General features: G+C 35.4%; 1 protein-coding gene and 1 pseudogene across 13 annotated transcripts in view; both read left to right on the top strand.

Annotated features, from left to right (window-relative positions):
* Positions 1-1,115: 1,115 nt before the first annotated feature.
* Positions 1,116-1,234, top strand: LOC120587890 (uncharacterized; annotated as a pseudogene).
* Positions 1,235-3,672: 2,438 nt separating this feature from the next.
* The window catches only part of ABI2 (abl interactor 2), a 95,715-nt gene continuing 73,991 nt past the window's right edge, over positions 3,673-25,396 (top strand). For all 13 annotated transcript variants that reach the window (XR_005649006.1, XM_039844502.1, XM_039844503.1 and 10 more), the window contains exon 1: positions 3,673-3,824. Coding sequence is in view for 12 of the 13 variants with exons in the window: in XM_039844502.1 (XP_039700436.1) it covers positions 3,708-3,824 (117 nt within the window). In the remaining variant the exon portion in view is untranslated. The remainder of the gene's footprint in view (positions 3,825-25,396) is intronic.

A 25,396-nucleotide genomic window follows, 5' to 3' on the forward strand; every position in this document is an offset into this window, starting at 1 on the left:
AACTTAATTGCACAAAAAGGAATTATTTTAAATTTAATTGAAAGATATACTCCTACATTTTCATTCATCCAATATATATGTATATATAAAATTATATACATATATATGTCCAATTTAGTATTGCCTGATAAAATCATATAGCAGCCAGAAAACTGGTTTTGAAATTCTCAAGGTAAAAAAGGAAAACTGTCCAAAGTATCTTCATGAAGAAGAAAGACATTAAGAGTTTCTTATTTAATAAGTTTCCAAACATTTAATGTATAACCAAGAAAAGGGATATTATAGAAACTACCATTGTATGGATATGAAACAGCTGGTATTTAGGTACCATCTGCTATTCATTAACAAATTTTAAAAATGTATGAGAAAATACAGTAGCATTAACTACTACTTGACACTCTTACTAAGGATACTAAAGTTGATAGGTTGATGTCATTTAAAAGAGAGACTGAAAATTTGAGGGCAAAGAGTTGATGAAAACAATGTTTATGAATAATTAGCACATCAATGGTGTGCAGGTAGAATCTGAGAGGAAAGTCTGGAGTGAGTGGGTATGTCTTCTAGATGTTGTAAAACAAACAACATAAACAATTCAGTTATGCAACATTTCTTTAGGACCCACACTATCAGGCTTTATATTATGTACTTTATATTACTTTCCTCATTTAATAGAGTTACTAGCATGATATATATACATCAGAGGAATTCCACATAGTGCATTTTTATTTCAGCAGAAGAATGACACTTTCTCACTAGTCTTGTGGCTATGATGATGAAATGTTGGATAACTGTGCCTAAGGTACATTCACAACTGGCCAAATTTAAGATATTGATAGTGGCCTTGACTTGTTCAACATTCTTATTCAAATTTGGGACAAAGCTAAGATATAATTTACTTGAAATAAATATAAAGAACTGCAATTAGATTTTTTAAAAAAATCAACTGGGTCGGGCCTGAGTAGTATTTGGATGGGAGACCACCTAGGAAGACCAGGTGCTGTCCGTGTAAAAAAGTTAAAATTAAAAAAAAAAAAAAGGATTATAAACTGACAAGGTCCTTGCCATCTGAGGTCAGCCAAGGGCTGCCTCACCTAAAAAAAAAATAAATTAAAAAAGTCTACAGCCATGCCACCCTGAACAAGCCCGATCCTGTCTGATCTCCTAAGCTAAGCAGGGGCAGGCCTGGTTAGTACTTGGATGGGAGACCACCTAGGACGACTAGGAGCTGTAGGCGTTTAAAAAAAAAAAAAAAGGGATTATAAGATGACAAGTTTCTTGCAATCCGTGAGGTCAACCAAAGGTTGCCTCGCCTGAAAAGAAATAAAATAAAATAAAAAATAAATAAAAATCAACTGTATTTGGCATGACTGGGTTAATATGTAAAAAAGTATAGGAAGTTTTAATGCTTACTTTGAATCAAGCTGATGATAAAACTGCTTAAAAATGTTATCTTGGGCTGCATTAATAAAAGTATTCTCTCCGATTTGGGGAGACCATACTTGAAAAATAATACATGTTCATTTTAGAAAATTAAGATGAGCAAAAACAAAACACTCCACAATTCACCACTCAGATAATATATACACATGATATATGTATTTTTATAGATCTTGTGGTTTGTCTTCCCTTTTGCTTATATTGTCTTGGTGGCAGCAGAAGTGTCTATCCATGTCCTTGGGTCTTTAGATTCTGCTGAGTGTTAAAGCTCCCCTCTTAGTGGAGATTCCCAGCTGCCAGAAATTGGAATCACATACCATCTGAGCCAGGGCAGTTTCATCTGCATCACCTGGACACTCATTAGAAATAGGGCTATGCATCTGAATCAGAAATTCGGGGGGTGGAACCTAGCAGTCCACTCCTCATTTCCAAAACCCTCCTGGTAATTCCATTCCACAGTGAAGTTTGAGAACTGACCTGAGTTTAACCTTTTGATTTCTCAGATGTGAAAGCCAAAATCCAAAGAGGTTTTCAAAATTAATTTGAGAAAGTACTAGAATCTTCACGCAGTGATTCAAGGTGACAAATTATCCCACAAGATTTGTTTTTTGAGGTAATTGTTAAGCAGTATTTGAAAGAATGTTAGGCTTTATCTATGTTTTATTCACTTGATTATTCATAAGTGTCTTATTCCCCAAAGCAAATTTGTGTGCCATTTAAGTACCCCATTCCATCACTACTGCTCTCTAATGAATCTCTGGAGAGTGACCCTACAGCTTTCATTTTTAATAAGCTCCTCACACTTAAGTTTGAGAACCACTAACACAGAAGAGGTTTAAAGTGGTTAAGAATAAAACTAGTTAGACTGGATCAACGTCTTTTAATTTGGTTCCACGGTGAAAACTCAACAATTTGCTAATGTTTTTCATAAACCAATATAATATCAGAGATTGCTCCAGAAATTTGTAATGGCATGGCATTAAAATATTTTGAGAAAGAATAATGTAGTTTCCTTATCATCTGGGAACAAAAGGGATCACTGTAAGAGGAACAAGATCACAAAAGCAAGAACTAGAGTTGAAATCATGGATCCTGTTCTACACTACGGATGTAGTCAGCTTTGACTTTCCATAGTATAAGTAAAGGTCATCGACTTCATCTCAGCAGTTGTCAGGAATTTCAGTTTTTTAAGATTACATTGTGTGGAAGAATAGATTCAGGAAAAAAAGATACAGCATCTGGGAATAAACTGCAAAATCAAAATGATCTACCTTGAATTTTTGTGGCATATAACGTTTTTCCAGATGCTTTTACATAAACTTTAATTTTATCCATATGACAGCCCTGTGAGAAAGGAAATTAGTACCAATAATACCGTTTTCGAAACTACTGAATCCACGAAGAAACGACAGCGAAGTTGACAGAACTAGGGAAATGAAAGAAAAAGTTGTCCGTGAGAAAGGGAGTCAAAGGAAGAGAGAGAGAAAAAGCTGAGGTCCAGGTTAGCACAGAGGCTAACCTGGCGGGGGAAAACAGCTTTAGCGGGCAAATAAGTTGGGGGGTGGGGAGTGGGGGAGCCGAAGTGCGAGAAATCTAGGATTAGAAAATTGGAATTTACTTATCTGTCCCAAAGAAGATGGATGAGTTCAAAAGATGAGGAGAAAAATGATGAGGAGAAAAATGAAAAGTAAGGCGGCACTTAAAGCTGCACAGAAGTTTTGTGGACTGACATTATCCCTCGGGCCAGTGACCACAGCGCTCGGCCACAGGTTGAGAATAAAGCCGAGGTAGTCGCGGAGGGCGCACGCGAGAGGACAGCGGGGCCCGGCGGCGCGTTCACGTCAGACGAACAAAGGCCGGCGGGGGACTTCCCGAGCCACGCAACCTGTGGGGTCCGAAGGGTTAACCGCGCGTCCGACTCCCGCGCGCATCCCCACTCCAGTCGTCGCTAGGAGACGCCGGAAGTGGGGGAGGGGCGGGCTGGGCGGCCGAGGGTGGGAATCTTTTTCAGGCGCCCGGGGGCGGAGAGAGACGAGCGCGCGTGCGCGCCCCCGGCCGGCTGTCGCCGCGGTGACCGTCCTCGGAGTCCGTCGGCTCGCGCCCCGCCCCCGTTCCTGCTGCCCCCTCCCCTGTAGTGCGCGGAGGGGTGTTTCTCGCTCCTCCCGAGTTGCCGCTGGCGTCGCTGCTCCTCCTCTCCCAGCGTTGGGTTTCCCTGGCGCTGCTGCCGCCGCTACCTCTGCGGTCTGCATGAGGAGGAGGAGGATGTGAAGATGGCGGAGCTGCAGATGCTGCTGGAGGAGGAAATCCCGGGGGGCCGCCGGGCCCTCTTCGACAGTTACACGAATCTGGAGCGAGTGGCCGATTACTGCGAGAACAACTACATCCAGGTGCGACGCATCTCCTGGCCTGGGCGCGCGGGGCCTGGGGCTGGCGAGCGGCGCGTGGGGGACCCCCGGGCCTGCGGGGGGCGTAGGGGAGCGGGGCCGAAGCCGCGGCGGGGACACGGCCCAGCTGAGCCCGCGGTGGGTAGGGGGAGGAGCAGGGTGGGTGAATGGGTGAGATTCCTCCGGTTGGAGGAAATTGTAGCCTTCAAACATTTTTAAAAGCCATGAATCAGTCCATAGTGCGGTGTATGTGTGGTGTCCCCGCCTCTTCGCTTCTCCTGCCCTAGGTCGCCCCCGCATTTGCTGCCAGTCAATTTTCGGGATGGCGGCGGAGGCGGAGAGTGGCATTTTCTTTTTGACAGAATCCTGCTCTCCTATATGGCAGGTGTGTTAGGGCGATTGATGGGGCACCCCCTCCCCCAAAGCTCTGGAGGATTTTTCAGGGGCTATGTTATCGCAAAGTGAAGTGTCTCGGTTTTCTATTCATATGAATGCCTCGAGACTGTTTTTTGTTGTTGTTTGTGGGTTGTTTTTTTTTTGCTTGCTTGTCTTTTAGGTTCTAGCCAGGGATACAGTAAAAGAGCAGTTGTCTCTTGTTGGAAGTTATTGCTATTTTCCTCCCTTGGAGACTGAGAAACTGTATGATAAGCTTATCCCGCCCCCATCCCATTAGAATGGGTAATTTATTTTCCTGTGGGAAAAAGAATTGTGACTATTTTTCAGAGTCAATTAGGAAATGATCCTCATGGTTTAATTTTTCCCGTGATGGTTGGTTTGGCACAGGGACTCATAGTGGTAGCGATGTGTATGTATGGAGGAGGAGGATACTGGGTGAGACGAGATTTAGCTGCATTCGGATGAAGCAAGAGTCTAGATTTTTAAAAATTATTTAAAAATTACTTGAAAGACTAGGTTAAAGCTCACAGTTTGCAAATTCAGCATCTTTTGTTTTCTTTATGGCTGATTCTGAATTACATTTTTTTTTCTTCCCAATTAAATTCTCTTGAGACAAAGGTGGAAATGGAAAAAGTATGTTAAATTGTTCTTGACCGTAGTCTTTTTTAACCTGTTCTCATCTCTCTTTCTCCTGGCATCCTTCTTATTAACATTAGCTATATTGGGAAGCATTCTCAAGTCAGTATAAAATTTTTAAAAGTGTTAAAATTTATAGATTCATAAGTTTTGTAAGGATTGCATGGTTAATCAAGGATTAGGTATTGTGAGATTTTACTTGATTAGACATATATTGACCTCTGTATTATCGTGTAGGAAATATTTGTGTTGGAGAATGAACCAGACGGAATCCAAGGCTTTTAGAGGCAGTTGAAAGTATGGCTAGAAGGAAAAGAAAGAATATATCTTGGGTCAAAGATTCACAGAAAAATACAGTTGTCCATATTTGTAGGGTGCTTTACTGATGCTGAATGGGGTAGGAGAGATTTAAAGGTTCAGTTGCTCAATTTTCCACGAAATGTATTCAAAAGTCTTCTATGGCCTGGCAGAGTGTGTTAAAGGTTGATGAGATACACCTAGTGTCTACAGAATTCCACAGTGCAGTTAATAGGAGCAGCTGCATATAGGAGAGAGCAAATGAAAACCATGTAGTGTGTTAGTTTATACTGTGTAATGGACTGCAGGTGAGAAGGACTGAAAGAAGCTATGCTGTCTCAGGGAATTCACATTCTCTAGAAGAGGCAAATCTAAAGGACTAAAGTGATTCCATTGCCTTGTGCAGCGTATTACTGGAAAGAATTAAAGGTCAGAAGAGAAATTGAGGGTGTAAAAGTGATTGTCTTACATTTATTACCAGTAAGTAAAGAAACAGATTTGTCTCTCTTTGGAAGGTAATTTTTGTTGTATTTCAAGGTATAGTTCCTCTTAGATTACAGTTGTAACGTAAAGGTAAAAAAAGTATTTGGATTAATAAAGCTGACAGGTTAAAGGGATTGGCGATCGTTGTCTTTTTATATATTTTGTACATTTCCTCTAGTTGAAAAGAATGTTACTGCCACCATTTGTCTTAGCATTGGGACTCAAAATTTATTGTGGTGGCATTTTAAAATTCAGAATATAAATATTGATTAATAGAAATGGATTTGGCTTTTAAAATATTCGATTTAGCATCTAAAATAGATTTTACATTTCTACCTTTTAGATTATCATGTTTTATGATCCGGTGAGTATATTATTGGTTTTCTCTCCCAGATTCCAGCTCTTACATGATTTGTTTATAGTAAAGTTGATAAACAGAACATGGTGATAGTGATTTGTGCTGACTTAGCTGCACATTTGGCTGGCTTTCCTTGCAGTCCAAAGAACTGACCAGCAAAGGTTTTGATGCTGCCTGTGACCCTGCCATAGATGAAGTTAACTGGTGGGATCAGTGACCAGACGGTCAATTTAGCCTTATTATATAGCATTATACCCTAATATCCAGCTCAAGTTAACTAATCAAACACTCATTTTATCTTGTGGAAATATATAATTTTTGCTTGTAAAGCAGAAAAAGGACAGATTTGTTGATCATATGTAACAAAAGGTAAGGTTCTTTGCTCAGTGTTAAATAGCTGGTTTTATGCATAGGACTATCCAGAAATTAAGATAAATAAGAATATTCTAAATTTGGATTATGTTATATGAAATTGAGCAAAGGAGGGAAAATGATTGCACTGTCCTTCTGAAAACAATAGTACTGTTTAAATTTTCTGTCGTAAAAATATCCTTCCGATATATTATCCCCAGTAGGAGTGGTCAGACATTGCCAGTATGAACCTACACACAAAACCTACAGATAGAGCAGAGCAGGGTTGTAAGTAGTTTTCCAGGTTACTAACGTAGGTAACATTAGAAACTTAAAAATCATCTTTAGTAAAAATTTAGATGATTTTTGTTTTATTATTTCAACCTGTAGAAAAAAAGTCAAAGTATTTTTCTAAAATGTGATGATAATTATAACTACAACTTGCTGATGTTTACCAGATTAGTGTTCTTTATTTCTTGCCTATAAAAAAGAACTTAGTAATTGTTAAGAATTTTTTAAACTTTTTTTATTTTTCAATTACAGTTGACATACAATATTAGTTTCAGGTGTATAACATAGAATTAGACATTTATATAACTTATGAGGTGCTCACCTGATAAATCTAGTACCTGACACCATACATAATTATTACAATGTTATGGACTCTCTTGCTTATGCTATGGTTTACATCTCCATGACGATTTTGTAACTACCAATTTGTACCTCTCAGTTTCTTCACTCCTTCACCCATTCCCCTAACCCCCGTCTCATCCGGCAACCATCAAAATGTTTTCTATCTATGAATTTGTTTCTCTTTTCTTTGTTGGTTTATTTTGTTTTTTAGATTCCACATCTAAGTGAAATCGTATGGTATTTGTATTTCTCTGACTTATCTCACTGAGCATAATCCCTCTAGGTTTATCCATGTTGTTGCAGAAGGAAATATTTCATTTTTTATGGCTGAGTGCTGTTCCACTGTATATATGTACAAGTTCTTTATTCATTCATCTATTGATGGACTCTTAGATTGCCTCCATATTTTGACTGCAGTATAAATAGTGCTGCAATGAACATATTTATGCATATGTCTTTTTGAATAAGTGTTTTGAGTTTTCTTTAGATAAATACCCAGAAGTGGAATTGCTGGGTCCTTCCTTGTCTCTTGTTATATATAGCCTTTATTTTAAAGTCTGTTTTTTCTAGTACAAATATTGCTATCCCAGCTTTTCGTTTGTTTCCATTTCGATGAAATATCTTTTTCTATCCCTTTACTTTCAGTCTGTGTATGTCTTTCAATCTAAAGTGAGTCTCTTGTAGGCAGCATATGTATGTCAGAGTCTTGTTTTCTTATCCATTCAGCCACCCTGTGTCTTTTGATTGGAGCATTTAATCTGTTCACATTTAGAGTAATGTTGATAGATATGTAGTTATTGTCATTTTATTATTTGTATTTTTGAATTTTTTTTTCTTAAAACAGCCCATTTAACATTTCTTGTAATACTGGTTTGGTGGCGATGAACAACTTTAGCTTTTTCTTTTCTGGGAAGCTTTTTATCTGTCTTTAAATTCTAAATATAGCGTCACTTGTAATTCCTTGCTTTTCATCACTTTGAATATTTTGTGTCAATCCTTCTGGCCTGTGAAGTTTCTGTTATGAAACTGGCTGACAGTCTTATGGGAGCTCCCTTGTAGATAACTGCTTTTCTCTTGCTGCTTTTAAAATCTCTCTTTGTCTTTAACCTTTGCCATTTTAATTATGATGTCTTGTTGTGGGCCTCTTTGGGACTCTCTGTGCTTCCTGGGCTTGTTATATCTATTTCCTTTGCCAGGTTAGGAAAGTTTTTTGTCATTATTTCTTTAAATAGGTTTTTAAGTTCTTACTCTCTTTCTGGTACCCCTATGATGTGAATGTTGTTACACTTAGTGTTGTCCCAGAGGCCCCTTAAATTATCCTCATTTTTTTTTTCTTGTTGCTGTTCTGATTGGGTGGGTTTTGCTACCTTATCTTCTAAATTGCTGATTCGATCCTCTACATTTAATCTATTGATTCCCTCTAATGTAGTCTTCATTTTGGTTATTGTAGTCTTCACTTCTGACTGGTTCGTTTTTATGTTTCCTATTTCCATTTTTTTGCTTCTTATTTCTTTGTTGAAGTTCTCACTGAGAGATCACTGAGCATCATTACAACCAGCATTTTGAATTCTGTATCTGGTAGGTTGCTTGTCTCCATTTTGTTTAATTCTTTTTCTTAAGCTTTGTTCTGATCTTTCATTTGGGCATGTTTCTTTGTCTCCTCATTTTGGCTGCCTCCCTGTGTTTGTTTTACATGTTAGGTAGAGCTGTAGAGCTGCTATGTCTCTTGATCTCAGAGTAGCTTTTTGTAATAGATGTTCTGTGATGCCCAGTGGTTCAGTCTCCCTGGTCACCTGAGTCAAGTGCTCCAGGTGTGCCCCTTGTGTGGGCAGTGTGTGCCCTTCTATTGTAGTTGAGCCTTGATTGCTATTGACATATCAGTGGAGGAATCGACCCTCGGGCTGATTGGTTGTGAGGACTGGCCATTACTACAGTGGAGGAGCTGTTGAGCAGGGATTAACCTTACAGAGCAGGATTCACTTTAGCGGGGCTTTAGTGCCTGCCGGGTCTGCCCTTTGGCTGTGTTGTTTGTGGAAGTCGTTAGGTGGTGCTCTGGCTGGTCTGAAGCTGGCCACTGGGTGTGTTGGTTCTGCGGCTTCTTAGGAGGGGCTCTGTTGCAGGCCAAGAAAGCTGCTGCCTGTGCCATGCCTGGGGATACTTGGTATGAGCTATAAAGTGATCTGCAGATGATTGCCACTTGTGCTGGGCTTGGAGGTGCTTGGGAGAGGCTAAGCTGCAAACTCAGGTTGGCTGCTCCTAGTGCCAGGCTTAGAGCTGTTTAGCAAGAGGTATGGGGCATGCCAAGGCCAAATGCTACTTGGTTGGGGTTCGTGAATCATTGAGAGATTTTAGAAGTGCAACAGCATGAGCCAAGACAGGCTGTTTGTATGGAAAAGCCACTGGAAATGGCTTGGGTGGGTCTGCAAGTTGGGGTCTCAAGGAATTACCAGGCATGGTGAAAATGTGTTAGCTATGTTGATGGAGACTCAGACATGGTGCTCATCTGCATGTGCAGGCTGGGTGGTTGGAGGGCTCAACAAAGGAGCAATGACTTATATCAGCACTGCTGTCTTGGAGACAGCACTTCTACCACCATTGCTGCCCCTCCAACCCTCTCCCTGAAGCCATACAATTCAATTTTTTCCTGTATGTCCCTGGCATCTTTCAAGCTGCTGCCCCAGTGCTGGAGTTCAGCGAGTGAGTCCATCAGTGAGTAAATGTATGCGTGGGTCCTTTAAGAGAATGCTTGGGACTCCAACAGCCCTCTCACGCAGCCACAATCTCCGCTGGTTTTCATAGCCAGAAATTCTGGGGATTTCTCTTCCTAGCCCTGGAACCTTGGGCTGGGGAGCCTGGTGTGGGGCTGGGACTCACTCCTCAAAGGAAGACCTCCACAGCTGAAATAGTTCTTTCAGTTTTTAACTGTCACATATGGGTGTGGACCCAGCCCATTCCACATCTCTGCCCCTCCTACCAGTTTTGAGGTGGCTTCTTCTCTATGCCTTTAGTTACAGGACTTCTGTTCAGCTAGACTTCAGACAATTCTCGATGGTGGTGGTCTGTAATTTTGAGGTGGTCATGGGAGGAGGCAAGCACAGAGTTTAAGCATTAAGGATTTTTTTTTTTTTTTTTGAGATACATGTAAAACTTATGTTTCTTTTTTTTCCCACTCATTAATATAAACATTGATGCCTAATCTAGGAAGTTTCCAGAAATTAAAAAAAATGTTTTAATTAACTTGGAATCTACATTTTTACAAATAGAACTTTATGATATGAGTTGCTTTAATATTTTGGTAGATGAAATAAATTTATTGTTAAGTAAATCTGAAAAACCAATTTGTTCATATTTACTTTTTTTATTGTTGCTTTTTGTGAGCAATAATTCACATAGATACATAGTAAAATTCCATTGTCCATTATTTGGATCAAGAGCAAAATCATCCAATAATATGGATTTGCTCAGAACGGAAATTACAAATTTACCTTAAAATTTTATCTGAATTATTTCTCTTGCATTTGAATAAGAGAGACATTAATAGCTTTATTTTGTTGGTTTTTTTTTTTTATCAGCAAGGATACTTCCAGAATTCTTTAAAAATTGCATGAAAAATTTATAAGGAGATTATAGAATCATGACTGTTACCAGTTTCATAAAAATTAATTATTAAAATGATGTAAGGATTTGAAATTTAGATTTAAAAAAATCATAGAATACATGATCATTATTGAAAAATTATTAGAAAATACAAATAGGTATTAAACTTAAAATTGTCTAATCATTTGAATACAGATTTGGTATTTATACTTTTAAGTCTGATATACACAATTGTACTATATATATATATATATTTTTTTTTTTTTTTTTTTTACAAAAATGGGTTCGTGTTCTATATCACCTGTCTTGCTTTAATAAGAAACTTTTATAGTGCTAGGCTTGACTTTTTTTTTATGGGTGTCATAGAGTATGAAGAAAGGAGGTTTGTGTTTATGTTTGAGTTCCGTTTGTTTTCACAAATAGAGGAATCTTAAAAGTACTAAGAATGATGAAGGAGAGAGAGGAAGTCATTTGAGAGTAGAAGTTTGAGGACTAATATTTACATCCTTTTCTATGACTTTTGTCTTTTACCTCCAGAGAGGAGTGAACCACATCGGTGGACATCAGGCTGAATTTGCCTCCATTGAGGTGATTTAGGTTATCAGGATTTGATCAATGTTTACAATTCTTAAAGGAACTAATCCTGAATTCCTAGCAGAGACATTTGGTGATTGGATTTTCAGTGAAAAAGACAAACAGTCACTATCAATACCTTTGACAGGATTGCAGACATAGACTTAATTATATACTGAGCCCTTTACTCTTTATAATTACAAAAAAATTAAACTTAAATTTAATACATTTTAAATTTAATTTTTAAATAATTTTATTATCCATGTACTTTCTACACTTTCTTCTCCAAGGTACTTAATTGGCCTCTTAATTCCCTTTATTGATCTAAGGATTTCAACTGCACTTCATTTGTTGCCCTACCTTGAAGAGCTTTTTAAATGGAAATTGCTTTTTACTCAAACAATTCATAAATTCTTCCTTTACTGTCTTCTTACCTTGGTATGATTAATATATGAATGTGTGATAGGTTTGCTTCATTCGGGATCCTCTTTCCTTTCCCAGAAAATGGTTTATAACCAAATTGATTTTCTCATGCGTAGAATATATAGTAGAGATATTTTGAGCATTAGAGCCTTTAGTGTTACTTTCCTTTTAAAATGCAAGGAATTTTGATAGCAGTAAGTGAGTAAATGTAATCTTTTGGTGGGTGAATGGAAGTATTTTGAAAATTATATTGGACTATTTGTAGACTTTTGATAGCTTGTGGTTGAATTTTTATGGGACTTACTAATAGATTGGCTTCACGAAGTACAACACCTCCTGCTTTGAATTTTTCGTTTCTTTTGTATTCCTTCTCCACATACATACAAAGCTTCTAGAGGCTAGAGTCGTATCTTAAATTTTTAATATCCTTCTATTAGGCACATGGTGTGCATATAGTAGACACTAATTAAACAGTTGCTGAATGTCAGAAATACATACTTGAATGTACTAGAGACTTTACACTGAATTATTTTATAGACTTGAATGTAATTACCTCTAAATTTCTTTTGCAGTTTTTTCCCCTTAGGTATCATAAGCAACATTCATACTCTAAACATTACTTAGAGTGCAGCTATGCAGTTATTACCTTGCAAAGAACAGAATTTTGCTTTTTATTTCTTCTTATATAAGTAATAGACTTTGATATAAAGATTTTGCACTACAAAACAGTTTACCTTGAATCATTTACAATGGATTTTTTTTCTCATTTGATTTTTAAAGTTAGGTTTATTGACGTATAATACATATATACTACAAATATACTTTACCCTTTTTTAGGGGTAAAGGTCTATTTATTTTGACAAACTTATACAGTTACATGACCAACACTACATAAAATTTTCTAGTTTTAGCCAAGGTGAATACAGCTATAAACATGCCAACAGGTGTTGATGGGACATATGTCTTTATCTCACTTGAGTAAATTTAAAGAATTGGCTCCACCATGGTACCCTGATGACATTGCATGTATATCCATGTAGAACACATAGGCAAGGCTTGAACTGCAGGTGATCTGAGTTGCCAAAGCATATTGTGATCCCCTTGGAATATGAGATTATGGGAGGTTTGTGAGGAGCTGCTACCAGGCCTTATCTTTCTCCTTTATTTACAAAAGAAGCTGTCTTGCTAGTTTCTCATCACCTCCTGGTTCTGATGAGATGAGGCTTCTGTTGTACCCTCTTGTTGTACTGCTGCAGGCTGTAAAACTTCAGCTGCAACATGGCATTGGCTCCTCAGCAACACAGTGGTATATCATCCATGTTGCAGTCATATGGCCCCTTTTGTTTTCGTGTCGCTCTGCACAAGAGTCTCAACTTTTGCTCCTCTTCCTTTTGCTCTTTATATAAATAGTAGACTTCCTGAATCTAATAAGGGCTTGTTGGGCTTGAGCAGAGCTGTCAGGTCTTGCATTATCTTTGCCTTGACAGTAAATATCTAACAGTGAGATTACTGGGTTATAGAAAGTGCCGAACTCTTTTCCAAAATGATAGTACTATATTACATTCCCACCAGCAAAGTTCTAGTTGCTCTCCATCCTCGTCAGCACTTGGTTTTGTTAGATTTTTAAATTTTAGCTATTTTAACATGTTAGTGATACCTCACTGGTTTTATTTTGCATTTTCCTAATGACTAATGATGTTAAGCATTTTTTCATGTGTTTTTTTGCCATCTGTATATCATCTTTGGTGAAGCTTGTTCAAATCTTTTGTCCATTTTTTATAGTTTTTTTTTTATTGTTGGGTTTTGAGAGTTCCTTATATATTCTGGATACAAATACTTAATAGGTATGTATTCTGTGAATATTTTCTCACAGCATGTGGCTTGTCTTTTTATTTTCATAGCGTCTTTCACAGAGCAGAAGTTTTTAATTTCGATGGAGTCCAGTGTATCAATTTTTTCTTTTCTTAGTTCATGTTTTTGATGAAGCTAAGAAATCTTTGTTTAATTGAAAGTCACAAAGATGTTTTCCTTTTTTTTTCTTCTAGAAATTTTGTAGTTTTTGATTTTACAGATAAGTGATCCATTTAGAATTTTTTCTACATGGTGTGAGAAGTATGGGTCCACAGGTGTTTTGTTTGTTTTTTGCAAATGACTGTTCAAGAACCATTTGTGGAAAAGACTCCTTTCTCCATTAAATTCCCTTGGCACTTTGGCTGAAAATTAATTGACCATATGTGTTTGGGTCTAGTTTGGACTCTATTTTGTCCCTTTGATCTGTGTGCGTATTTGCCCATACTATGCTATAGCTTTATATTAAGACTTAGGGTCAAGTAATCTGAATCGTTTACTCTGTTATCAGAATTATTTTGGTAGTCTAGGTCCTTTGCTTTTTCCATATATGTTTTGTTAATTTCTGCAATTCTGCTGGGATTTTGAATGGAATTGCATTTACTCTGTAGATCATTTTGGGGCAAATTGATATTTTGAAAATATGGAGTCTTCCAATCTGTGGACTTGATATTTTTCTATATTTAGGTCATCTTTGATGTTTCTTATCATTGTAGTCCTTAGAATACATACAAATTTTGCATATTTTGTTACATTTATCTCTAATTTTGTAATTTTTAGTGCCATGGTAAATAGTACTCTTTTTAAAAATTTGAGTTTCTCATTGTTCATTACTAGGATACCCAAAAAGGATTGACTTTTGTATATTGACCTTTTTTGTTCTGTGACCTTGCTAAATTTATATATCAAACATAGTAGTGTTTTTTGAAGATGCTTTTGGATTTTTTAAAACGTAGACAATTATGTCATCAGCAAATAAAGATGGTTTTATTTCTCGCTTTCCTTTTTTTTTCCCTTTTATTTCCCTTTCTTGCCTTTTGGCACTAGGACCTCCAATATGATGTTGAATAAAAGTGGTGAGAGCCTATGTCCATCACTTGTTCTCAGTCTTAGGAAAACAGCTAGTCTTCAACCATCAAGTATATTAGCTATAAGTTTTGTGTGGATGCTTTTTATCATGTTGGGGAAGTACTCTTTTATTCTTAGTTTGCTAAGACGATTTTTTAAGACTATGAATTGATGTTGCATTTTGTCTTATGCTTTTTTCCACATCTATTGAGGTTCATTTTACTTTTGGTCTGTTTATAAGGTGACTGTCATTGTTTGATTGTAAGATAGATTTTTTAAAAAATTGGCACTTACAGGAAGTTTGGTCTAACATCTAGAAATTTGCTGTAATGAGCAAGCTTTGTCAAACAGGCATATATTGTATATTGACTACTTTTTGTGAACTTTGCTATGTGCTATATTTGTGTTTGCAAAAGGACTTTATAAATGCTTATATCATTATTTAAAAAACCTTAAATTTCTTTTCATGTTGCGATAACTAAATAAGTTACAAAAACCCTGAAAATATGCGGGTTTTATTAATTTTGCTAATTAAATACTGTGACCAGGAAGTTACAGTACAATTATAATAACTATGTCGTAGGGTAATTGTGAAGTTTAAATGAGTTAATACAGCTAAAACAATACATCTTTAATCAAATCTAATACTCAGTTTTTAAGATACACCATTTATGTGCCCACTAAATTAATGAACATTATCTCTTAAACACTTAAAATACTGCCACTTGACACAGTGCATTTCGATTTGTTATGTTAAATATGAAGAACTGTTGGTCTTACAAAGATACACATTATATAAGTGTTTGCTATTACTACAATTATTATTTTTGTATATTGATGACTTAAATGTTTTGCCATCCTTTTACACTGCTCTTTTGGGGTATGTCTTTAACTGGGCCGTGTTTTAATTTTAAAATATTTTGATAGGATGAGATCTGACTGTATTTGAGGTTCAAAGGTGCTCTTATATGTGGTGCTAGCATTTTTTGCATACTAATTTCACATGTTCTATTGAACTACAATTGTATTATGGTAGCATTTTTCTAGTTAAACAGAATTTCAAAGCTTATATGACTAAAATGTATTATGTAAAGTTGTAGTTCACATTCGCAAACATTCAGTTATATTTTAATTTTCTAGAAATAGTGACATACTAGTTATAGATATCTTGGGTTCAAAGACTTTGTCCCAAAACTTAATTGCTTTAGGGTGAAATTTCTTAACTTTTTACATTTCATGCCCTATTATGATAAATATAAAAATCATTTTTATATTTGTCTTCATTTTTGAAAGGTAATTTTGTTGAGTATCGAATTCTTGGACAGTACTTTACTTTCAGTATTTTAAAGATGGTGCCTACTATTCTCTGGCTTACATGGTTTCAAATGAAAAATTCGTGTCATATTTATCTTTGTTCATTTGTTGGGTAATGCCTTATTTTTCTGGCTGCTTGGAAGATTTTCTATGACTTTTTTAAAGCAGTTTGATTTTGGTATGCATTGATATGGTTTTCCTGCTTCTCGTGTTCAAATTTCATTGTACTACTTTGAGCTGTGAATGTAGGGCTTTCATCAAATTTGGAAAATTTTTAATGCATTATTTTGTCAAATATTTTTTCTGTTGACTCTCCTCTCTATAGAGAACTTCAATAACCTATCATGCCACAGCTTGTTCCACAGCTTTTCATTAAAAATTTTTTTTCTCTGCTTTATTTTGGAGAAATTATGTTGTTATATCTTCAAGCTCATTGATCTTTTTTTGTAATGTCTTCTGTCATTAATTCTATTCGATTTATTCTTTGTCTCAGACATAGTTTTCATCTCTAGGAGTTAGATATTGGTCTTTTTATATTGTCCAGGCCTCTACTTAACTTTTTAAATGAATAAGATACAATTATAATAACTATTTTAATGCCTTTTTTGCTAATTTTAACATTTATGTCAGTTCAGATGGGTTTAATTGATTTTTCTCTTCATTATTGGTCATATTTTCTTCTTTACATGTCTGGTAATCTTTGAATACCTGTCACTGTGGTTATTACTTTATTGGGTGCTGAATCTTCTTTACATTCCTATAAACATTCTGGGCTTTGTTCGTATATACACTTAAGTTACTTGAAAACTGTTTGATCCTTTCGAGTCTTTTAAGATTTGTTTCGTGGGACCAGTGGAATGTTTAGGGCTAATTATTCCCCACTAATCTTAAGGCAAGAACTTTCTGCGAAGTCTAACAAGTGCCACATGGATTGGGGAAGTTTTCCATTTTGGTTGGTAGGAACATGTACTCTTTCCTATTCTGTATGAGCACTGGGCACTCTTCCTTTTAATCCTCTTGGGTGATTCTTTCTTCATCCTTGGGTAGTTTTCTCATATGCATGCACTGATTGATCAAGGTGGACATTATGCACATTCTCTGGATCTCTCTTTGCAACTTTCTGATACTTTTGATTTGTTAATTCTAATTGGCTTGGTCTTCTCAGCTTCTTAATTCCATCTCCTGAACTCCAGTGTCTGCCAACTGTACCAGTAATATCCTTTTTAGCAGAATATTTTTCTCCTTCCAATTCAGGATCCAGTTTGGGTTTTCTTATTGCACTTACTTGTCATGCCACGTTAGAATAGTTCCTTGGCTTTTCTATATTTTCATTACACTGACATTTGAAGAGCATATGCCAGTGTTTTCTTCTGTTTGCTTTTTCTTTTAGAATGTCCTTCCATTTGATTTGCTCTGAATGTTTACCTGTGATTTATATTTAGTTTATGCATTTTGCATATTTGACAGAAAAGTGATATGTTCTCAGTGCTGCGCATCATATTAGAAGCGTGTCCCATTATTGTTGGTGTTAAGTTCGACTGCTTGTTTTAAGTAGTGTTTGGCATATTTCCGTTATGTAAAGATAGCATTTTTCCTTTTTGTAATAATTACTTTTCTCATGTTTTCATATCCATTTATGGTTTTTGCCTGAAACAGTTATTTGTTTGGTGGCACCAGTGGAGTGTTTTAATTTAGGGCTAATTATGCTATGATGACTGTAAAATGATGATTTCCTAATGATATCTTATTTCTTGACATACTCATTTGTTATTTGGAAGGGAAAATGAGTGGGAATTGCATTTCTGTTTTAGCTGACCAGAATAGTGTAGAAGCATTGAGTTTTTCTGTAGCAACGTATTTTTCAGTTACTAGCTTCACGAGTATTCACTTCTAAGATGTGACACATATATTTTGGATGATGCACATTTACTTGGCATGATGAGTTCTACAATAGTAATGATGTGGCAATTTCCTGATCACAGCATATTGGTATGTTAGTAGTATGTATGGTAGTACTTTTCTCCTGTTAAGAGTCACAGTAGTTATTTTATGATTCTTCCTACTTCTCTGATTGTGTTAGAAGTATCTGTTCTTGGTGGGCCAATTCTGTGATTATGTTATGGACATGATACCTGGAGGCGAATCCTAAAGCTTAATCCTTTAGTAAATATTCAGTTCTCTGTATGAATTTCTCCAAGTGAGTGTAGCGCACTGGTTTATTTTTTTCCAGTTTTACTGGGATATAATTGACTTGTAATACTGTGTAACTTTAAGGTGTGATATATACTGTAGCAACTTTCAAGAATGTAGCACAGTAATTTAACCATGGCGTACATACATTCCCAGAATTTATTCACCTAATAACTGGAAATTTGTACTCTTTGACCAATATCTTTTCATTTCCCCCAACCCCCATCCCCTAACAACCACCATTGTACTCTCTTTTTCTAAAAGATTGACTTTTTAGGATTCATAATATGTAATAATATGATATCACATATTAAGTGATATCATAGAGTATTTGTCTGTCTTTGTCTGACTTATTTCTCTTAGCGTAATGCCCTCTAGGTCCATTCATGTTGTCGCAAATGGCAGGATTCCCTTCTTTCTCACAGTTGAATAATATTCCTCTGTTTGTGTGTGTGTATACACATATCACATATCATCTTTATTCATTCATCCAAAGATGGACCCTTAGGCTTCCATATCATCTTTATTCATTCATCCAAAGATGGACCCTTAGGCTTCCCTACTCACTGCAGCATTATTGTGAATAATGCTGCAGTGAGTATGGGAGTGCAAATACTTCTTTGAGATAGTGATTTCATTTCCTTTGGATATATACCCAGAAGTGGGATTGCTGGATCATATGGTAGTTCTGTTTTTAACTTTTTGAGGAACTTCCATCTTGTTTTCCATAATGGATGTACTAATTTACATTCCCACCAATAGTGCACAAGATTTCCCTTTTTCCACAACTGCGCCAACACTTGTTATCTCTTTTATTTTTATCTTTTCTGACAGGCATGAGGTGATATTTCATTGTGGTTTTGATTTGCATTTTCCTGATGGTTAGTGATATTGAGTACCTTTTCATGTACCTGTTGGTCATTTATATATCTTTGGAAAAATGTATATTCTCTTCCTCTGCCCATTTTTAAATCTATTTTTAACCTGGTTATTTGGGTTTTTTTGCTCTCAAGTTGTATGAGTTCCTTAAATATGTTAGATATTAACCCCTAATCAGATATATGATTTGCAAGTATTTTTTCTCATTCTTTCGGTTGCCTTTCATTTTGTTGATAGTTTATTTTGCTGTGTAGATTTTTATTTTGATATGTCTCACTTGTTTTTGCTTTTGTTGTTTGTGCTTTTGGTATCACATCCAAAAATAGTTGCCAAGACCAATGTCAAGGAGCTTTCCCCCACCCCTCTGTGTTTTCTCATGGGAATTTTATGATTTAAGGTCTTATGTTTAAGTCTCTAATCCATTTTGTGTTAATTTCTGTGAGTGATATAAAATAGGGGTCCATTTTCATTCTTCTGCATGTGATTATTCAGTTTTCTCAGCACCATTTATTACAGAGACTATCCTTTCTTCATTGAGCTCCACTGTCAAATATTAGTTGACTGTATAGGTGAGGGTTTATTTTTGTATATGAGTTTGTTCTATTGTGTGCCTTTTTTAAAAATGTGATTTTTTTTTATTATAGCTTTGTAAAGTAGTTTAAAATCATAAAATGTGATACCTTTATCCTTGTTCTTTCTCAAGATTTGCTATTCAAGGTCTTTTATGATTCCATATGAATTTTAGAATTGTTTTTTTTCTGTTTCTGTAAAAAATATGGCACTACTTTTTATGACTGAATTTTGACTGGTACACTTCTGGTCCCCAAGAAGGTTATTGAGCATACTACACACCATTTAATTGAATTTTCATTGTGGTTTTTTTCTTGCTTCTGCAAACGTTTTGGGTATTGAGAGAAACTATGATGCATTTAAATTTGTTCTTCACTACTGCTTATTTTTTATTATTGAGGTATAATTGACATACAATATTATGTTACTTCTGGTATACAATATAATGCTTAGATAGTTATATATATTGCAAAATTATTATCATACACATAATTACAGATTTTTTTCTTGTGAGAATTTCGAGATCTACTCAACTTTCATATATGCAATACAGTATTGTTAACTGTAGTTGTTATGCTGTATATTATGTCACTATGACTTATTTATGTGCTATTGCTTATTGAAACTCTCATATCTCTTGCCTTTAAATTAAGAGTATAGTGTCGTTTGATTTCTTTCATCTATATGGCAGAGGTACAGGAGCAGTTGAAAGGTTTTCAATGTCTTACCTAGCCTGCTGGAATTTCAAACTTGAATTTTTATTTACATTTTTGATCATCTGTACTTTAACATTTTTCCTCATTATAGATTCTTTTGTATATAGAAAAATATAAATTTGAAAAGAGGAGTAAATCTATAAATAATTGTTTCAGTGTTTGTAATTGTAGTTAAAATTATTTTGGAATTGTGGAGAAAACACAGATTCTCAAATGGCCTTATTTTGTTAGATTTCAGTTTAATATTTTCAGATTTTTGTTAATATAGAAAAGATTAAAGTCAAGAATTTAGAGGTATTTCTAATTTGCTATGTCTTAGAATGCCAGATGTTACTGTTGATTTATACCTTTCAAGATATTCCTTATATTTGATGCAGGACAGGGCATATCCCCCTGACTGGAGATTCAAGTCCTGTAAAGAAAGAGAGGGAGAGGGGAAGGGGAGAGAGGGAGAGAGGGCGAGAGATTGAGATTCAAGCACATGCCAGAGTCATAGTCAAAAGAAAGTTTATTAAAGAAGGGATAACACTCCATAGACAGAGTATGGTCTCCTCTCAGAGCAAGAAAATGAAACAGACAGACCGACAGAGACAGAGAGAGAGAGAGAGAGAGAATACTGGGAGGAAAATCAGACTGAAAGACAGATAAAAAGACTGACTGAAAGAAACAAAGACTCCCAAGAGTTTGGGGAATTCATTTTATATATCACTCTTAGTTTCTATGAATTATAGTTTAAAGACTTTTTTTTACCTATTTTCCTTTGATGGTATGCGTGAAAGATAAGGGTATTTAATGAGAAAGCCTGCTGGCAATCGCCAGCCTTTGATTTATAGGCACTCCTCCAACCCTGTGGTTTTTGCCTTAGGGACTGAATGTGGGGTAAGACTTGAAGACTCTGTTTCCCTTCGTGTATGGATAAATGGTTTGTTAATAATCCCAGCAGAATCTTCCTTTGTTCTCTAAGTTTCCTCAAGGTCTAACCATAGGGCTGATCGGCACATGGAAGGCTCTGAATATAGCTTGATTTAACATTTAGTTCTCACGCCTCCTCCCTCATTGCATTCATGGTAAAGCTTTGTGTTTAAGCTTTGTTTAGAATCTTACCTGGCAGCATAATGTTACCACCTTGCAGTTATAAAGGGTGTTGTGAATATTATTGTTCATTGAAAGAGAACTTGATCTTTAATGATAATTTTAAAAAAAAAAACCTCACTGTGCCAGTAATTGCTTTTAAGTAGTAAAAATGTATCCTAATGAAAAGCTAAAGAACAATATAATTTTTATAATTTTTTTAAAATAAGAGTTACTGTGATAAAAATTTGCTTGTACTGTAACTCTATATGGACTTTTCCAAGTAGGATTTCAGAATAATAAATTCTTTCCCAACTACTTAAATCTTTGGGAAATTTAGTGTTGCTGACTTGAACAAACCAGAGGAGTCTGCCAAATGCTATTTTTGTATTTGGCATCTTTTTCAGGTTTGTGCTAATAAAAATACTTTGTTATATCTTAGAGGAAAATATTTGGAGAAATAAGGAACTAGTAAGCACTGGTGACAGTATATTGTACCATGTTGCTGGCTGAATGAACACATCACTTATAAAAAGGAAAGTGAGAAATAATAATCTATATTTCAGGTTTATCCAAGATTGGAGCTGTATAATCATAAATACAACACATTTCTTCTTAATTCCTAGTTTTTGACTCCTATCTTCTTTTTTGCTGTCTTTGGTTAAGTTAAACCCACTCCCATTCCTCCCTTTTAGCTTACAGGGATATAACCTGTTCTTTTTCTTATTCCATCTTTGTTATCTTTTTTCAGTTAATATCTTGCCTTTGAGGGAAGTGTTACTGGCCTATAAAATTGGAAAAGATGAACTCACTTACTCTAGGGAGAGCAAATATAAAATAGTTAAACCTCTGGCAGGAAGTGTATTGTGAAGTGTCATTCTTTTATATTTTCATCTTCTACTCTTGCGGTATTAGCTTATAAAATTTATGCGATAGACCCTATATTTAGAGCCCTTGATTTTGCTACCTTGTTTTACACACTGTAGTAGATTTTTAAATTTATTCAGTCATTCATTTATAATTTGCTGAGCTTGATTTTGCCTTAATTTTGTGGTTTTCCTTTAAGTATTTTTTTTTCTCTTGAGTGTCAAATGGAGTTTTGCTCCTTAAATCATAATTAAGGTCTATTAAGATTGCCGCAAGGTTTGCATCATATACTTTTGTTGTTAGTTTGCTTGCAGGCACTGCATGTCACTCAGAGAGTAATGAGTCTTCTTCACATAGAAGGCAAAAAAGTGATAGGTTTGGTTCATGGCCAAACCAGTTGAATGGAAAGCTTTTTTTAGAATAAATATTAGATATAAACTTGAGTTCTGCAGTTCTACATCTGGTAATTCATTTTGTCAGCCTGCCTCCCCCTCTTCCCTCCGTCCCTCCCCTCTCCCCCTTTCCCCCTTCTACCCCTCTCTCCCTCTCTCTTTCATCTGAAAATGGGAAGGGTGATATCCTGACTCTTATTCAAGTTATATTATTAGATCGAAGGTGCACTAGTTTTCAACTAATATTTATTCTTTTGTGTGATATTCTGGTGACATAGAAAACTAAAAAGACATGAATAAACTGTGACTCCTGTTCTCAAGATGTATTTAGGCCTATAATCCTATAATGGAAATAAGACCAACTCCACTACACAGATAACCATAGCATTTCCTAAGTGGCATGATGAAGTTACTTCCCAAGGAAAAAGTGCAGTGGGAAGTGGAAGACCAGTTCAGTAGACATTTATTGACCTCAACCATGTGCTAGCCTTTCTGATCAGTTGAAAGAATAGACATAAATCAGACAATAGTCCCTGTTTTACACAGCTGGGAATAGATATTATATAAAGATTGAGGTGATACTTTTGAAATACTGTAGGTTTATTCTTAACAAACTGGGTTGTATAACGTCTAACTATTATACTTAGGTTTCCAATTGGGAAATTATAGATGCCTGTTACTGTATTTGGATAATGAGTTTTGGGTCTGGCAGTTTATATCAGGAGCATTCACATATAGGAGTTATTTTTTTGTAATGTTTTCAGAATTGTACAACTTGGATGCTTATTAGATATTTAGAATTTGGTCATGAACCAGATGATCATATATTAACATGAAAGAGAAAAGGTTTAGCAATTGCATCTTAAGTAAAAATAAATGTAATTAAGGTTCAGTATAGTACTTTCAAGTTTATTCGTTCCTGGTGAGTAAGTCTCCACATTAAACATGAAAAGTTCTTTAAAACTTAATTATTATTTTAATTGGTATGAAGCATGCAGGAGGTAATTAGCTTAAGAAGAATGGTTAAAAAAAATGTATAATTTACATACAAGCTTTTTATATGATGAAGTGACTGGAAGATTTTTTTTTGACATGCTTAATTATAAGTTTTGTGTTGACGGGATAATTAAAAGTTGTATGTTAGCAGATTTATGAGCAAAATTTAATTATGGTGAAACCTTAAGTTACTGGAAACTTCCTCAGTTTTTTAAACACAACAATAATTTAATATCACCCCATCTGGGTGAAGTAAAGAATTTCTTTTTGTTTTGAGAAATTAAAATTAAAAAACTTTTTTCCTGAACCATTTGGAAATAAGTCGCAGACCTGATGTCCCATCACTGCTAAACACTTCAATGTGTTTTTCCTACAAACAAGGATATTTCCTAATCACAAAACAACCAACAAAACCAGGATATAATATTGATATATTTTTACTATCAAATTCTCATATTCCCATTCGAGTTTTACCAACTGTCCTAATAATGTACTTTATTAAAAAAGAATCCAGTTCAGAAATATGTTGCATTTAGTTGTCATGACTCTTAGTCTCCTCTGGTCTGGAATACTTCCTTATTTTCTCATATTTCTTTGGTTTTCATGGTCATAATATTTTTGAAGATTATAGGCAGTTATTTTTAATAGTGTCTTTCAATGTTTGACCTTTCCTCTTGAATAGATTCAAGTTAATGTATTTTTGGCAGGAATATTACAGAAATGATGCTGTATTTATTTCCTGCTTCCTATCAAGTTGGTTTTGATTTCAGTTTATCCTGTTACCTATGATATTCATTTTCATCACTTGATTACAGTTGTATCTGACAGGTTTTTCCACTGGTGAAGTCATTCTTGAAATATTTCTCTTTGTAATTAATAAGTACTTGTGGGAATATATTCAATTTTTCACTCATTTTATTCATTGGGTTATAATCCATTTTTTACAGCTTTATTGAAATATAATAGGCAATATATTGCTCATATTTATGTTATACAATTCAGAGTTTTTTTAACTCTGAAAAAAACTATTGTATAGTTGGCATACAGTAATAATTTCAGTTGTATAGCATAGTTTAGAGATCTATATAACTCACAAAGTGATCACCCCACTAAATCTAGTACCTCTCTTCCCGCTTACATATTTATTACATTGTTGACTGTTTTCCCTATGCTGCACTTTATATCTCCATAACTATTTTGTAACTATCCATTTGTACTTCTTAATCCCTTTGCCCTTTTTCACCGACCCCCTCTTCCTATCTAGTAGCCCTCAAAATATTCTCTGTATCTATGAGTAGTTTCGTTTTTGTTGTTGTTTTTTATTTTGTTCTTTAGATTCCACATGTACGTGAAATCATGATATTTTCTTTATCTGACTTACTTCATTCAGTGCAATACCTACCCTCTAGGTCCATCATGGCAGTATCTTTTTGCATCCCCTTCCTTTTAGTCTGTGTGTGTCGTTTAATCTAAAGTGAGTCTCTTGTAGATAGCATATTTAGGGGTCTTGTTTTCTTATCCATTCAGCCACCATATCTTTTGGTTGGAGCACTTAATTCTTTTCCATTTGAAGTACTTGTTGATAGATACATAGTTATTATCATTCCTCATTTGTGTTTTTGATACCTGTTTTTTCTTCTTAAAGTTCCTTCAACATTTCCTGTAATATTGGCTTGGCGTTGATGAATACCTTTAGCTTTTTCTTTTTTCTTTTTTTTTTTTTTTTTTCCTGGGAAGCTCTTTATCTGTCCTTTGACTCTAAATGAAAGCTTTGCTAGACAAAATAATTTTAATTGTAGATCCTGGGTTTTCATCACTTTGAATATTTTGTGCCAAGCCCTTCTGTCCTGCAGTTTCTTTTGAGAAATCAGCTGCCAGTCTTATGGGTACTTCCTTGTACGTAACTAACTGCTTTTC

The sequence above is a fragment of the Pteropus medius genome, unplaced genomic scaffold (assembly GCF_902729225.1).
Source record: "Pteropus medius unplaced genomic scaffold, Ma_sr-lr_union100, whole genome shotgun sequence".
Taxonomy (NCBI): Eukaryota; Metazoa; Chordata; class Mammalia; order Chiroptera; family Pteropodidae; genus Pteropus; species Pteropus medius.